Source organism: Chrysochloris asiatica, unplaced genomic scaffold (genome assembly GCF_000296735.1).
Source record: "Chrysochloris asiatica unplaced genomic scaffold, ChrAsi1.0 scaffold00031, whole genome shotgun sequence".
Lineage (NCBI taxonomy): Eukaryota > Metazoa > Chordata > Mammalia > Afrosoricida > Chrysochloridae > Chrysochloris > Chrysochloris asiatica.
In genome coordinates, this window is record NW_006408549.1 from 19,993,314 (window position 1) to 20,008,303 (window position 14,990).

At 36.8% G+C, this 14,990-nt stretch overlaps 1 protein-coding gene across 1 annotated transcript in view; it reads left to right on the top strand.

Moving 5' to 3' along the window:
* Positions 1-14,990, top strand: part of CNGB3 (cyclic nucleotide gated channel beta 3) — a 166,898-nt gene that overhangs the window by 70,092 nt on the left and 81,816 nt on the right. Inside the window, 3 exon segments of the mRNA XM_006878357.1 lie at positions 3,581-3,665; positions 9,556-9,622; positions 11,066-11,188. Coding sequence (XP_006878419.1) covers positions 3,581-3,665; positions 9,556-9,622; positions 11,066-11,188 — 275 coding nt within the window.

Sequence of the window (14,990 nt, forward strand, 5' to 3'; positions counted from 1 at the left end):
TTGTAAAATTGTTTCTTTTCTGGTTGATTTTGTGTCCATATAAACTAAATAAAAAATAAGGAAAAGGAATTATTCAGATAACATGGTATCTTTCTTTCCTCACATAAAAATACAGTATTTTATTTTTACTTATATAATTACTTACAAAGTACTTTTTAATCTTTTATTTAGGCAATGTAACTCTGAAATAAACAGAGGTCAGGGTCACCCAGTGTTACCTAATCTGTATTTGTGAAGGTCAGCCTCCCATTTAATGGACAACTTCATGCCTCAAATTTTGCTTTAAAATATATAAATTTGGATTTAGATCCCAAACTGTTCTGATTGGCAGCCACCAATTATTAAATTTTGATAAGTATTTTCTCTGTTTGATCTCTAATTTATTTGTAAACCTTTGCCACTTTGAATACTTAATATGCATTTTGAGGATTAAGGTGTGCCTGATCGAAGCCATGGTATTTTCAATCTCCTCCGTGTGCGTTTGAATGCTTGCCAATGAAGAAGAAAGACCAGATTAGTACTGAAGTATTTGAATTAAGGCATTTGCACAGAATATTGAGAGTACCATGTCTGAAGAAAAGTACAGCTCCGTAAAAGCCATGATGGAGAAAGACATCATACTTGATATAATAGAAGGTCAGTAAAAAAGAGAAAGCCCCTCAATGAGATAAAATGACCCAATGGCTGCAAACAATGGGCTCAGACTTAACAACAGTTGTAAGGATGGTGCAGGGCCAGACAGTGTTTTATTCTGTTGGGCATAGGGTCACTATGAGTCAGAACTGACTGGATGACACCTACTATCAACAGCTAATAATATTCATAAAAAAATCAGCACTACTTGAACTTTACAAGTAGGAAGAAGTTCTGGTGTGGCAGGATAATGCGCTGGACCGCAAGGTCAGTTTAAACTGCAAGCCACTCCTTAGAAACCCTACATAGGGTCATTATGGGTTGCAACTGACTGGACAGCGCTTAACAACAACAACATAAATAGGATGAATATTCTTTGTAAATGCCACAAGGCTTATTCCAAAATCTTAATTCCATTCTTAAATTTGATTAAGGGCTAATAAAAGCTGTTTTTGTATTTCATTATCTCAGTATTAGAGTGTAAACTTCTTGTGGATAGAAAAAGTACTTTACTCCCATTCCAACACCAATATCCTTAGTTAAGTGCCTTGTATAGTGTTGGCCAATATTTAATCAAGTCCATTCTCTATAATTCAGTGAGAAATAAACCATATCTAGTTATATGACCATGTATTCATTTCAAACATGACTGAAGTTGACCTGCATTGAGAAGTCAAGTGGAGGGTTGAGTAATTGGATGGAGAGAAGTAAAAACAGTATTACAATCTGAGTCACTAAAGGTGGATTCTGGTTTGTTGTTGTTAAGTGCTATCAAGTTTATTCTGATGCATAGTGACCCTCCATAGGGTTTCCGAGGAGCAGCTGGTGGGTTTGAACTGCCAACTTCCTGTTAGCAGTCCGGTGCTTATCCTACAGCACCATACCAGGATTCTGGCTTAGCACTAGACAAATCAACAGTTGTGTGCTCCTACTGTCTTATTTGTAATAACTCCTCTGTACACCTCTTAACTTCTTTAAGGATCAATATCTTTAAGGTAAAATCAATGCAACTTTATTATATGCTACAGTTTCTGAACTATCAGAATCAAAAGGGAAGCATTTACTTAAGGACAGAGTTGAGAAGGGATGGGAAGCTTGGCAACATGGAAATGGGAATCACAGGGAGGAAGTGGGATGATTGTTGTCACATGGAGGGGACCGTAATCATTGAGATGCAACAAAATGTATGAAATGTTGACTGTAAAACTGATGATCTTGTCTGTACACCTTAACCCAATTCACAATAAAAAGGTTTTTTGTTTTTTTTTTTAATTTCTAAATGAAAACTATTAACAAGTAATTTGTTTGTAATTACTAATCTGGTTAGGAGCTCTGGTAGCGCAGTGGTTACAATTCGGGCTGCAAACCACACATGCTTAGCAGTTCGAAATTACCAGCTGTTCCACAAGGGAAAGATGAGGTTTTCTGCTGCCATAAAGATTTACAGCCTCTGAAACCCTGTACAGGGTCGCTATGAGTCGGATCCGACTCCACGGCACATAACAACAACAACAACACTTTTAATACCTGCTCACAACAGAACTGTTAATTAATTATAAAAGGAACTGTTTTCATTACTTTCCTTTCTTTTAGCTTTCACAGTGTCTGATAAATACTTTCACAGCAGTTTACTGGGAGCAAAATGATACAGAAGTAATTATCAGTAGGGAGAATTAAGGACTGTAGATGAGCTACCAACAATATAATCATCCCTGAGCAGTGGGAAAATTGTCTGAAACATAAAAATATACCACTGCAGTTAATGTGAAATGGTTTCAGATAAAAATCAAGATGGACTGGATTTTCAGTCCAAGAGACTCAGTATTAAGATACATTTTAACATTAGCAGCTATGCTGTCACTGAAATTTATGTGACAATTCCACACAAAAAATCCAGTGAACACAGTGCCTAAGGAGAGATTGGATTCATGGGGGTTCTATGTAATACATTGGAAATAGGCTACAATATGTGTTGTTCTTAGTTGTCATATATCCCTGTGCATGCAAGCTTGTGTATTACAGAACTAAATATTGTTGCATCCTGGGCTGTCTCCATCATCTTTCCTGTTTGAGGCCACTATTGATGCTATTGTGCAACCCATTTCATCAAGGGTTTTACTCACACTGAGACTACAATAGTGTTCTTGTTTATTGTGGGGTGGCACTGTAGGATCAGCAGACTGTGAACCACAAGGTCAGAAGTTCAAACCCACCAGCTACTCCTTGGAAACCCTACACAGGGCCACTATGAGTTGAAACTGACTCGATGGCACTTAACAACAACAATAATGTCAGTCCTGGTGTGCCTCTGTAGGATAAACACTGGACTGCTAATCACAAGTTTGGTAGTTCAAACCCACAATATACTTCTGGAAAACCCTATGAGACAGACAGACTCAATGTCACTAACAACAACAATAACATGCCTTTCAGGAGTTCAGTGGCTCAGTAGGATAAGCACTGGACTGCTAACCACAAGTTTGGCAATTAGAGTCACTATGGATGGGAACCGACTCAATGGCACTACACAAGAACAACAACAATCTACTTCTTGGGAGAAAGATAAGGTTGTCTGCTCCCATAAAGATGTACACCCTTGGAAACCCTATGAGTCCAAATGAACTCAAGGGCATCTAAGAGCAACAGCACCATTATGCCTTTCAGAGACACCATGGATGTTTAACTAAAAACAATCTTGGATTACACAACAAGGAATTCATAGTGGCAGGTCAACTTTTACATGTTGTTAAGTGCCCTCGAGTCAATTCTGATTCATAGCAACTCTGTATAGGGTTTCTGAGGAGCAGCTGGTGAGTTTGAACTGCCAATCTTGCAATTAATAATCCAGTTTATCCTATAGTGCCATACCAGGACTTTTGCATACATCACTATAAATTCATACAGGTTCATAAAAACACCATAATTGTAAAATGTGCTTTTCTAACAGTTAGATCTCATATCAATAATATCATTTGATGTTTCCTACCTCTTCTTTGGGTTTAATCCAATATTTAGAGCAAATAGGATATTAAGGGTAAGATAATTATATTTAACTGGTTTTTTTCTTATTATAATGGAAAGCTTATAGTGATTTAAAGTTATCAATATTCATAATTTTTCCAAATTCTCTGCTCTCATCATTAATGTGAATTGTAAAAAAATGAAGAAAAAATATCATTACTTCTACTGATAGGCAATTGGCATTAGTTTTGTAAGTACTATATCTCATGACTGGTATTTTTATCAAAGACAGAATTGATTTTGTACCTCTGAAAAAATTTTAATATGAAATTAATCTTTTATAATTTTGACTATTTTCCATTTTTTTCCTTAGTATCACACAATTATTAAATGACTGGAATATTAGCTATAAAATGAGGAAGCTAGATTAAATGGCCTCTAGATTATTTATCTGAAATTCGACAGCTCTGAAAAATGCAAACACTTTTGTATCAAAAAATAATTTATCATCTGGGGACTGGTCCCTCCTGATAACATGTCCCAAGTGTGAAAAACAGAGTCTCACTATACCAGCTTCTAAGGAACATTCTGGTTGTACTTCTACCAACAAAGATTTATTGATTCTCCTGAAATTCCACAGTACTCTTAATATTTTTCTCCAACACCATAATTCAAATGCATCAATTATTCTATGGTCTTCCTTATTCATTGGCTAACTTTCACATATGACGCTATTGAAAATGCCATGACATCGATTGATTTCTTAAGTGCTGCTTCCATGCATGTTGATGGCTGATCCAAGCAAAATGAAGTCTTTGACAACTTCAATCTTTTCTCCATTTATCATGATGTTATCTTCATTTTGTTGTTGTTGTCAGGTGCCATCGAGTCGGAACCGACTCATAGCGACTCCATGCACAGCAGAACGAAACAATGTTCGATCCTGGGCCAACCTCACCACCGCTGCCACCCCCGAGTCCATCAATGATGCCACCTGGCCGATCCATCTCGTTGGAGGTCTTCCTCTTTTTCTCTGACCCTCCACCCTACCCAGCATGACATCCTTCTCCAACGATTGTTTCCTCCGGACTACATGTCCAAAGTAGGAGAGACGAAGCTTAGCCATCCTGGCCTCCAAGGAGCACTCTGGCTGCACTTCTTCCAAAACAGATCTATTGGTTCTTTTGGCAGTCCATGGCACCCTCAGTATTCTCCTCCAACACCACAACTCAAAGGCATCAATTCTTCTACGATCCTCTTTATTCACTGTCCAGCTTTCGCTTCATTTTATATATTAGGAAATAGAGCAGGTCACATATTTATCTGATCCCAATTCTTTACTGTCATCAATTTGGCAGGTAAAAGGCAAACTGAAAGGGCTTTTCTTGCCTATGATTTTTCAAAATCAAAAGGGACCTTAGTCATATGTCCAGCCATCCAAACAACTCTTTAGATTTCTGGTTTGAATATGAAATGTGAGTCTAGATTGAGGCAGATCATAACATTCCAAGCAGTTTAATGGTTATGCCATCTCTCATCAAATCTCTAGCATTGCATGGAAGTTTTCAGGAGGTCCATGAACTTTTTTGCAATAACGAACTTTTTTGAGAAAGATCCAGGTTCCTATAAATTTGGGAGTTTGCCTGACATTATAAAAAGAGTTTGTAAAATGCCAAGTATTCATACTCCTATTTCTATATCCCACATATCTGTTCAGTTTGTCATACTGTGTTGACATGTGTAACGTGATGCTAGACGCTATGCCACTGGTATTTCAAATACCAATAGGGTCACTTATGGTGGACAGGTTTCAGCAGAGCTTCTAAACAAAGACAAACTAGGAAGAATGACATGAAAAACTTTTTTTTTCAAAAATTTGACAATGAATACTTTATAAATAGCAGAACATTTTCTGATATAATACCAGAAGATAAGGCTCTCATGTAGGTTGTTGTTGTTAAGTGCCGCTGAGTTGTTTCCGACCCATAGCGACCCTGAACAGGGTTTCTGAGGCTGTAAATCTTTACAGGAGCAGAAAGCCTCATCTTTCTCCCATGGAGCAGCTGGTAGTTTCAAACTGCTGAACTTGCACTTCACAACCCAATTCATAACCACTACGCTACCAGAGCTCCTTCTACGTAGGACAACTCAAAATACCGTTAGTGAAGAGCTGGCTTCTCAAAACAGAGTCAGCCTTAATGACATGGATGGGATAAAGCTTTGAAGTCTTCATTTGCTGCTGAGATATGACTCAAAATTAGGAGAAACAGATGCAAACATCCATTAATAATTGGAAAGTAGAACATACTAAGTATGAATCTAGGAAAATTGTAAGTTGTCAAAAATGAAATACGATGTTAGAGAGATTTCCTAGGCATTAGTGAGAAGCAAGGGACTGATATTAGTCATTTTGAACAGGAAAACTGTATGGTCTACTATACCGGGAATGACAAATTAAAGAAGAATGACATCACATTCATTGTCAAAAAGAACATTTCAAAATCTATGCTAAAGTACAATATTGTCAATAATAGAATAACATCCATACACCTACTCGGAAGACCAGGTAGTATGACTATTATTCAAATTTACACACCAACCACTAATGCCAGAGAGGAAGAAATTCAAGATTTCTACAAACTTCCACAGGTTTAAATTGATGCAACATGCAATCAAGAAGCAATTATAATCACTGTTGATGAGAATACAAAAATTGAAAACAAAAAAGGATCAGTAGTTAGAAAGCACAGCCTTGGTGATAGAAAGACACCAGATTTCACATGATAGAATTTTGTTAAAACCATTCATTATCGATTCATTGAAAAGGCCTTTTTTTTTTTCAACAACATGAATGGTGATTATACACATTAACTTTCTCAGATGGGCTACACATGAGTTAAACAACCATATCTGTGGAAAGAAACGGAGGAACTGGTCCACTGCAGGACACACAATTAATTGTTCATGTGCAAGTTCAAGTTAAAGCTAAATAGAATTAAAACAAGCCTACAAAAGTAAAAAATATGACCTTTAGTATGTTGTTGTTGTTTTAAAGTGTCAGGAAGTCGGTTCCAACCCACAGCAACCCTGTATAGGGTTTCCGAGGAGCAGCAGGTGAAACAGAACCACTGAGTTGCAGTTCCAATGGCTTTGCAGTCTGGCGCATTAACCTACAGCACCACACCAGGACTCCGACCTTTAGTGTATTCCACCAGAATTTAGAGGGCTTTTTAAGAATAGGTTTAATACATTGAACACCAATTACTGAAAACTAAACGAGTTGTGGGATGACATCAAAGACAACAAACATGAAGAAAGCAAGAGTTCATTAAAAAGAAGAACAGAAAAAGACAGCCAAAATGGATGTCAGAAGAGACTCTGAAACTTACTATTGAACATAGAATAGCTAAAACAAACAGAAGCAATAATGGAGCAAAAGTGCTAAGCAGAAGGTTTCAAAGGGTAGCTTGAGAAAACGTAAAATATTATAATGAAATGTGCAAAGATCTGGAGTTAGAAAACCGAAAAAGATGAACTTGGCTGCTAACCAAAAGATGAGAGGTTTTAATTTAATGGTTACGAATTGGGCTGCTAACCACAAGGTAAGCAGTTCGAAACTATTAGCGGTTCTGTGGGAGAAAGATGAGGTTTTCTGCTCCCAGAAAGATTTACACCCTCGGAAACACTGTACAGGGTTGGAACCGACTCCACGGCACAAAACAACAACAACAACAAAAGATGTCTTGGGAGAAAGGGCTAGTGATGCTGAAAAGTCAACCATTGAAATCCCAACGGAGCACAGTTCTATTCTGACATATATGGAGTAACCATATGTTACTCCATACATATGGAGTAACCATATGAGTTGGAATTATGCATTAACTATGAATTGGCAACTGGGTTATTTTATGGTGTGGCACTGTGTGTGCATGCACTGGATTGCAAAGTCATTTGAACCAAAAGGTCTGCGGTTCAAGCTCACCAACTGCTCCTTGGAAACCCTGCACAGGCTTGCTATGAGTCAGAACTGACAAAGTGGCACTTAACAACAACAACAACAAAACCACATAGCCTATACTTTTCTTAAATATACATTGATCTTTTTTTCATAGCCCTGGATTATTGTTGTTGTTAAGTACTGTCAAGTTACTTCTAACTCATAACAACCCTGTATAAGGTTTCCAAGGAGCGGCTGGTGAGCTTGAACCACCGACCTTGTGGTTCAAATCAACATTGCAGTCCAGGCATTAACCCACAGCACCACACCAGAATTCATAGCCCCGAGGTCACATGTTTTACTATAGGGCTATCATTTTAATATACATTTTTCTAGGGACAATATTTATTACTTATTTGTCTCTAAGTTACAATGATAAATTGAGGACACTGAGTTTCTGTCACAGATGATGAAAACATTTGGACATGGATAGTGGTGGTGGTTGTATAACATAGAAATCGTAATTAATAATATTGAATTAAGCATGTAAAACTGGTGGAAATGAAATGTTTTAAGTGGCAAATACTTTACAACAAACTTTTTTTAGAAAGTGATATGATAAGTTCGTCTATTTTGCTGTTTTTAAGTGCCATGAAGTCAGTTCTGATGCATAGAGTTTTCAAGGAACAGCTGGTGGGTTTGAACCACCAACTTTGTGATTAGTAATCCAGTGCTTATCCTGCATTGCCACACTAGGACTCAGCTTCTCTATAGTGAAAATTTAAGCTAATTTTACAAACATCTCTTCATGTAAATTGCCATTAAAGAGCACAATAAACAAATTGAAATTATTTTAATTTGAATATTTGAGAAATTGTTCCTATTCAGAAATTGTAAAAAAGAAAAAAAATCATCAGATTGTATTCTTAATTAAGTAATTATAACATTTATGTTTTCATTCCAAATATTCTGTTGCAATCGTATCCATACTGTATGAAATTTTGAACTAAGCAATTGCTAAGATTTCTTTCATCTTCTTTTATTCTACTTTTAATACATAGTTCTCATATCGTCCCTATTTTACAGATGAGAAAACCAAGATATAGGAAGACATTTTCCAAGGTCACACAGTTACTAAATGGCAGAGGTGGGATTGCCATTTGCTTATTTTCAAGCTCTCACCTCTAAATGACACTGCTCATGCAATGAAAGAAGGAGTGGCAGATAGCAGAATAGTAAAGAGGAGAGATAGTAGTAGATGTAAACAGAAAAAGATCTTGAGAAAAACAGCAATTCTGTTTAGATTAGATGCATATAGAGTTATTGCATCTTTGAACAATGTTAAAAATAGCAAACCAATACTAGTACTCACTGGACTTTAACTTGTGTTGAAATAAATGTACATTTAATGCAATTTTTAAAAATAATGCTAATGTAACAGCAACAACTCTTGAGACCGATTTATGGTTTCAGTGTAGATTATACATTTCCTGTCTTATTTTAATTCACTTTAATTACTGCAAAATAAAGTTCTACTGTATGCATAAAAAGAGATCTTGGTGTGGCATTGTTGGATGAACACTGGACTGTTAACCACAAAATCAGCGGTTCAAACCTACCAACTGCTCCTCAGATACTCTATACAGAGTCACTGTGAGTCAAAACTGACTCAACGGCACTTAACAACAACAATAATATGCAGTTTTAAAAAAGAAATATTTTCATATCTATTTTCAGTCAGTATTACAAGCAAGACTGTAGGTAGTATCTAGAAATAAAATAAAGCAAAAAGTTCTAGATATTTGCCAGCACCCCCACCCCCAAATCCCACTAATGTCAAATCAGTTCTGATTCATAGCAACAGTATGCTAAAATGAATGTCCACGAGTAAGATAGCTATAATCAGGTCGTAGACTTAAAAAAAGAGAGAGAGATGAATAAAATTATTGTCAGTAGCAAATAAAACCTATATTTTATAAATAAGACTAATATACTTTTGTATTTCTTTTGATTGTTTTCTGCATGGTATACCTCATTTTTTTAGTTTAATCACCACCCAGAATCTATATTGGATAAAGCATATATCTACAGGTAAAGTACAATTTCTTATAATGGTGTTGGGGGTGAGAGAGAAAGAAGACAGCATTTGGGAGGAATGTAAAATTGGATACTTTCAGGATTTTTGGCTATATAAGACTCAGGGTTATGTTCTAAGACTGATTTGAATACTCTTTAAAAATATATTATTTTATAGTGATTTGGTGAAGATTTCCAAAGGAGTTTTGGTTCCCATTCAACAATCTCTACCCAAGTTATTCAGTGACATTGGTTACATTCTTCACAATGTGTGGACATTCTCATTGTTTCCATTCCGGTTGTTCCATTTCATTAGTCTAGTTTCCCTGCTCCTTTACCGTCTCATCTTTGTTTAAAGTAATTAACCATTTGGTCTCATTTAAATGATACTTGCTCTATTTTTAAAGAAACACAGCACTTATAGGTGATACCATTATTTCATGAGTCAATCTGTTATTTAGCTAAAAGGTGACCTCAGGGGTTAATTTTGTTTCAAAACTTGAAGAATATCTCAGCACAATAGTCTCAGAGAGTCCTCCAGTCTTAACCAGTCCAATAAGTGTTTTTTGTTTTGTTTTGCACAATTGTTGTTATTGCTTTGCTTTGCTTTGCTTTGGGGTGAAGCTTTTTGGTTTTATTTTTTTAATTTGATGTTCTCTTCCATATTTTTTCTCACACTCCATCAAAGCCCATTTATAATAACCCTGATTAAGACAGTAATAGTGATAGCCAGGTACCATCTTCTGGTATCAGAGTAGATGAGATTGTAGTTCATGTAAATGATTTGTCCAGTAAACTAGTTTCATCTTTGAGTCCTTGTTTTCCTTCTTTCTGTTTTGCTTCAAACAAGTAGAAACCAATAGTTGTAGGTATGGGTACTTTTAAAGTGAGCTAAACTATAAAAATCATCTTAGATTTAGATGATACAGAACTAAGACAAAAATTATAGTAGGACTTATTACCTGCTCCCGTTAGAACAAGTAGAGAAACATGTCCTTTCGCAAGCTGACTTCACATCTCTCTAGACACAATTCATCTCTAATCTAAAGCTCATTCATTTGCTGTTCTGAACTTCACTTGCACAAAGACCTCTATACATCGTAGCATAAATCCCTGTGAGCTTTTCAGAGATACCCATTTAATTCAGTGTGGCATATTTTATGGGACTTGAACTGAAGAAATGACCCTGGAGGCCATGTTTTTCACGGAGTTGGCTCATACCATCTGTAAAAAGAGAAAAAGATTTTTCTTTTTTTACACTCCGTCAGTCCCAGTCAAGACACTGCAGGCAGAAAACATGCAGTGACATCATCACTTTATACAGTACTAATGAGAGCTAGCAGTTCTCAGCTCTGAAGTAAAGGGATTCAATGAAGACTTTAAGGAAAAGAAATGTTAAAATAGGCTGCATTCCAGGAATAAACTGAGTCCTTACTTTCTGTTTATTATCTTTGACAGAGTCGTTCTAACAACTGGCTACTTGCTGTTTACTCTGCACATTAATTCCTGTATTTATTACTGGGCTTCAAACTATGAAGGAATTGGCACTACTAAGTGAGTGTATAATGGTGAAGGAAACAAGTAAGTTCTAAGCTGATAAAAAACAAACTTTTTTTATTCTTCATAACTTTGTATTTCAGTGTAAGGGTTTTCTTAAACCAGAGTTTTTCGAAGAGATCCAATCCATTGTTGTTGTGTGTCATAGAGTTATATTGGCATTCTGGTGTTGCTAAGAGCTCTGGAGTTGGTTCCGGCTCATAGCAACTCTGTATAGGTTTTCCGAGGAAGGGCTGGTGGGCTTGAACTTCTAACTGCCCATTGCTTATCCACACCAGGAATCCCTACATAGTACCAGGAATCCCTACATAGTACATAGTGGTGGTGGTAGTGGTTGTCTGACACTGAGCTGTTCTGATTCATAACAACCCTGTATAGGGTTTATGAGGCTGTAAATTTTTATGGTACCAGAAAGTCTTTCCTTCCTCCCACAGAGCTACTGGTAGATTCAAACTTCTGATATTGTGGTTAGCAGCCCAGCTCATAATCCATTAATCTACCAGGACTGCTCCAAATTACATAGTCCTAGGAAATATTGATTCATGAAACATTATTTCCAAAGAGAGAGTGTGTGTGTGTGCACATGTACTGGTTGACATGTTAAAAACACGGCAGTTCTGGATATGATCTAAAAAGTTTGAAGTCTGTTTTAAACAACTGAGTGGTAAGGTAACTTTTAATAACTCCAATGTTGATTGTTAGTAATGAGCAATGTTAATTATTTGGAGGGCAGGTGCAGTTGCTAATTAGTTTACCACTGAAGGATTTTATGGGTTTAAGAGTTGGCTATAACCACTAACTCAATTAAACACTCAGAGAGTAACAAGGCTCATAAGTTAAACTTGACAATCAGGTATGTATGTATCCCAAGAATAAAAGAGATCTTTGAAAACTGTAGTGCAGTGGACTCAATAATAGCAAGAATCTTCTGGGTTGTTTAATAGTGACATTTCCTATCAGTAGCTATAAGAGCCATACATGAACTAGCTAGCCTTCACTAACATTCTGCTCTAATGGAATATATTATAAGGTAGTACCCTTACTGGAAAAGAGACAGTACCAGCATTACTTCAAAGGGCAACTCAGAGCAGTCTTGAAAAGAGAGCAATTATAACACAGAGCAGAGTGAAAATACCTTACAAAAGTACACACTACCTCGAGTGAGTAGGATTTGTGTGAGAGATCTTAAAAACATTTTTGGAATTTCAACAGAAACTAATTGGAAGACATTGATGGAAAAAAAAGAAAGAAAAATCTTGCAGAGTCTGTAACCAAATCTACAAAAAAATTTCTTTAGGAATATGGATTTATTTAATTGAAGTGTATACTTGTTGCCGTTAAGTGCCATTGAGTCAGTTCCAACTCATAGTGACTCTGTACTGGGTTTCTGAGGAGTGGCTGGTGAGCTTGAACCACCAAGCTTGAAGTTCAAAGTGAGTGTAGTGCATTAACCCACCATGCCACACCAGGACTCCAGGACTCCATTGGTGGTGGTGGTGGTTATGTGCCATGGAGTAGGTTCCGACTCATAGCGACCCTGTGTAGGGTTCCAAAGCTGTAAATCTTTATAGAAATGGAAAGCCTCATCTATCTCCTGTGGAACCACTGGTAGGTTCGAATCGATGACCATGAGATTGGCAGCCCAACTCATAGCCCTATGCTACCAGAGCTCCTTTGTTGTTTTTATTGTTAAGTGCTGTCAAGTTGGTTCCGACTCATAGCAACACTGTATAGGCTTTCCAAGGAGTGACTGGTGAGCTTGAACCGCTGACTTTGTGGTTCAAACTGACTTTGAAGCCCAGCGCATTAGCCCACAGCACCATATGATCACTAAATTCTCTTGAAAATGAGAAGCATCTCCAAAGAAAAATCACTGAAGTACTGAAGCAGTAGTGAAGGCAGAAATTAGCAGTGAAATAATTGCTAAAGAACAAAAATAAAGAAGATAACTTCTTAATCAGAAAGAAAAAATGGAATAAGGAAAATTTAAAGGAAACTCGATAAATCTGCTTATTATTGGTATTGCTATAAGCGTCACCAAGTCAGTTCCAACTCATAGCAATCCTGTATAGTAGTTCCAAGGACCAGCTGGTGAGTTTGAATTGCTGAACTTGTGTTTATCAGATAGCACCACACCAGGACTCTAAATGTACCTTTATCCCCTATAAAATGCACTATTAAAGGAATATGTTGGGGGAAGGGAGAGAGGTATAGGGAAAAAAAGACAAATAGAACCATAAAATAAGATGGTAAAAACAATTCAAATTATATAAATTTTTGTTGTTTTTGAGTACCGTCGAGTCGGTTCCAACTCACAGAAACCCTGTATAGGGTTTACAAGGAGCAACTGGTGAGTTTGAACTGGTGAGTTTGACCTTGTTGTTCAATCCAACCTTGTGGTCCAATACTTATCCTCAAGCCACACCAGGATTCCCTAAGTATATGAGTAAGTACAGTAAATTAATATGGACTAAACTCACCAATTAAAGGAGATAGTCTATTATTTTAGTTAAATAGGCATAAAAGTTTAAAATAGCAAAAAAAAAGAATTGCTATGTAATGGTAAAAGTTTCCATTTATTATGAAAGTATCTCAATTCTAAGTACACAGCTACTAAAATACTGTAAGAATTCAAATTCATAAAGCAACCATCATTAAAATGAGAAGAAATCAACAAATATACCACCAAAATGGGAACTGTCAATACACAACAACTGAAAGGTGAAGCAACCAAAAAAATGAATGAAATATCAAAGGTTTCAGAACCCAATTAACAAGTTTGAATGGATAGCAGTATCTTGATGGTGCTGTGGGGTAGGTGATGGGCTGTGGTTCAAACCCAACTCAACTCTATTCAGGAGAAAGATGAGCCTCTCTACTTCTATAAAGAATTATAGTCTCAGAAACCCAATATAGGGTCACTATGTTTTGGAACTGATGCAATGACAGTGGGGTATTGGAATCTTAGATTCTGAATGCTGCTACACAGAAATACCTCAAATAGGTAGCTATAATGAACAGAAATGTATGTTCTCAAAGTTTAAACAATCCAAAATCCAATGTCAACTTGATTCTTAGCAACTCTATAGAACAGAGTAGAAATGCTTCTTAGGATTTCTGAGGCTGTAAATCATTATGGGAGAAAAAAATCTCATCTTTCTCCCACAAGTGACTGGTGGGCTTAGCAGTCCAACATTTAACCTATTGTACAGTTTGGGATTCTAGAAATGCAAATTCAGGACACCTGCTCTAGAGGAAGTCTCCCTGTCTACAATGTGAGAAAAGTTTTGTCTCAGCTTCTTTATCATTGTTTGTGCTCCTTTGAGCATTCCACAAAGCACATATCTTCCTTTCATTCCTGGTTGCTTGCCTCTGTGCCTAATAATAATCATCTCTTTTGTGTCTCAAAAGTCATTGATTTAAGTCATACCCTACATTGATATGGTCTCATTAATATACAAAAAAAACCAACAACCTACTCTCAAATGGGATTATATCCACAGGTATAAAAACCAAACCAAACCCACTACATGCTAGGTCCCTATAAACATCAGAAGGTCCCTATAAACAGAGTGGAACTTCTCTCTACAGTTTCTGAAACTATAAACCTTTATGAGTACCAACACCCTCAGAGAGTCCATCTTTTTCTCAAGGAACAGCTGGAGAGTGTGAACTACCAATCTTGCAGCCCAACACTTAACCCACTACAGTAACACCAGGGCTCATTGTCCCACAAGTATGTTGTTGTTGTTGTTGTTAAGTGCCGTCGAGTCGGTTCCGACCCATAGCGACCCTGTACAGGGTTTCCGAGGGTGTAAATCCTTAC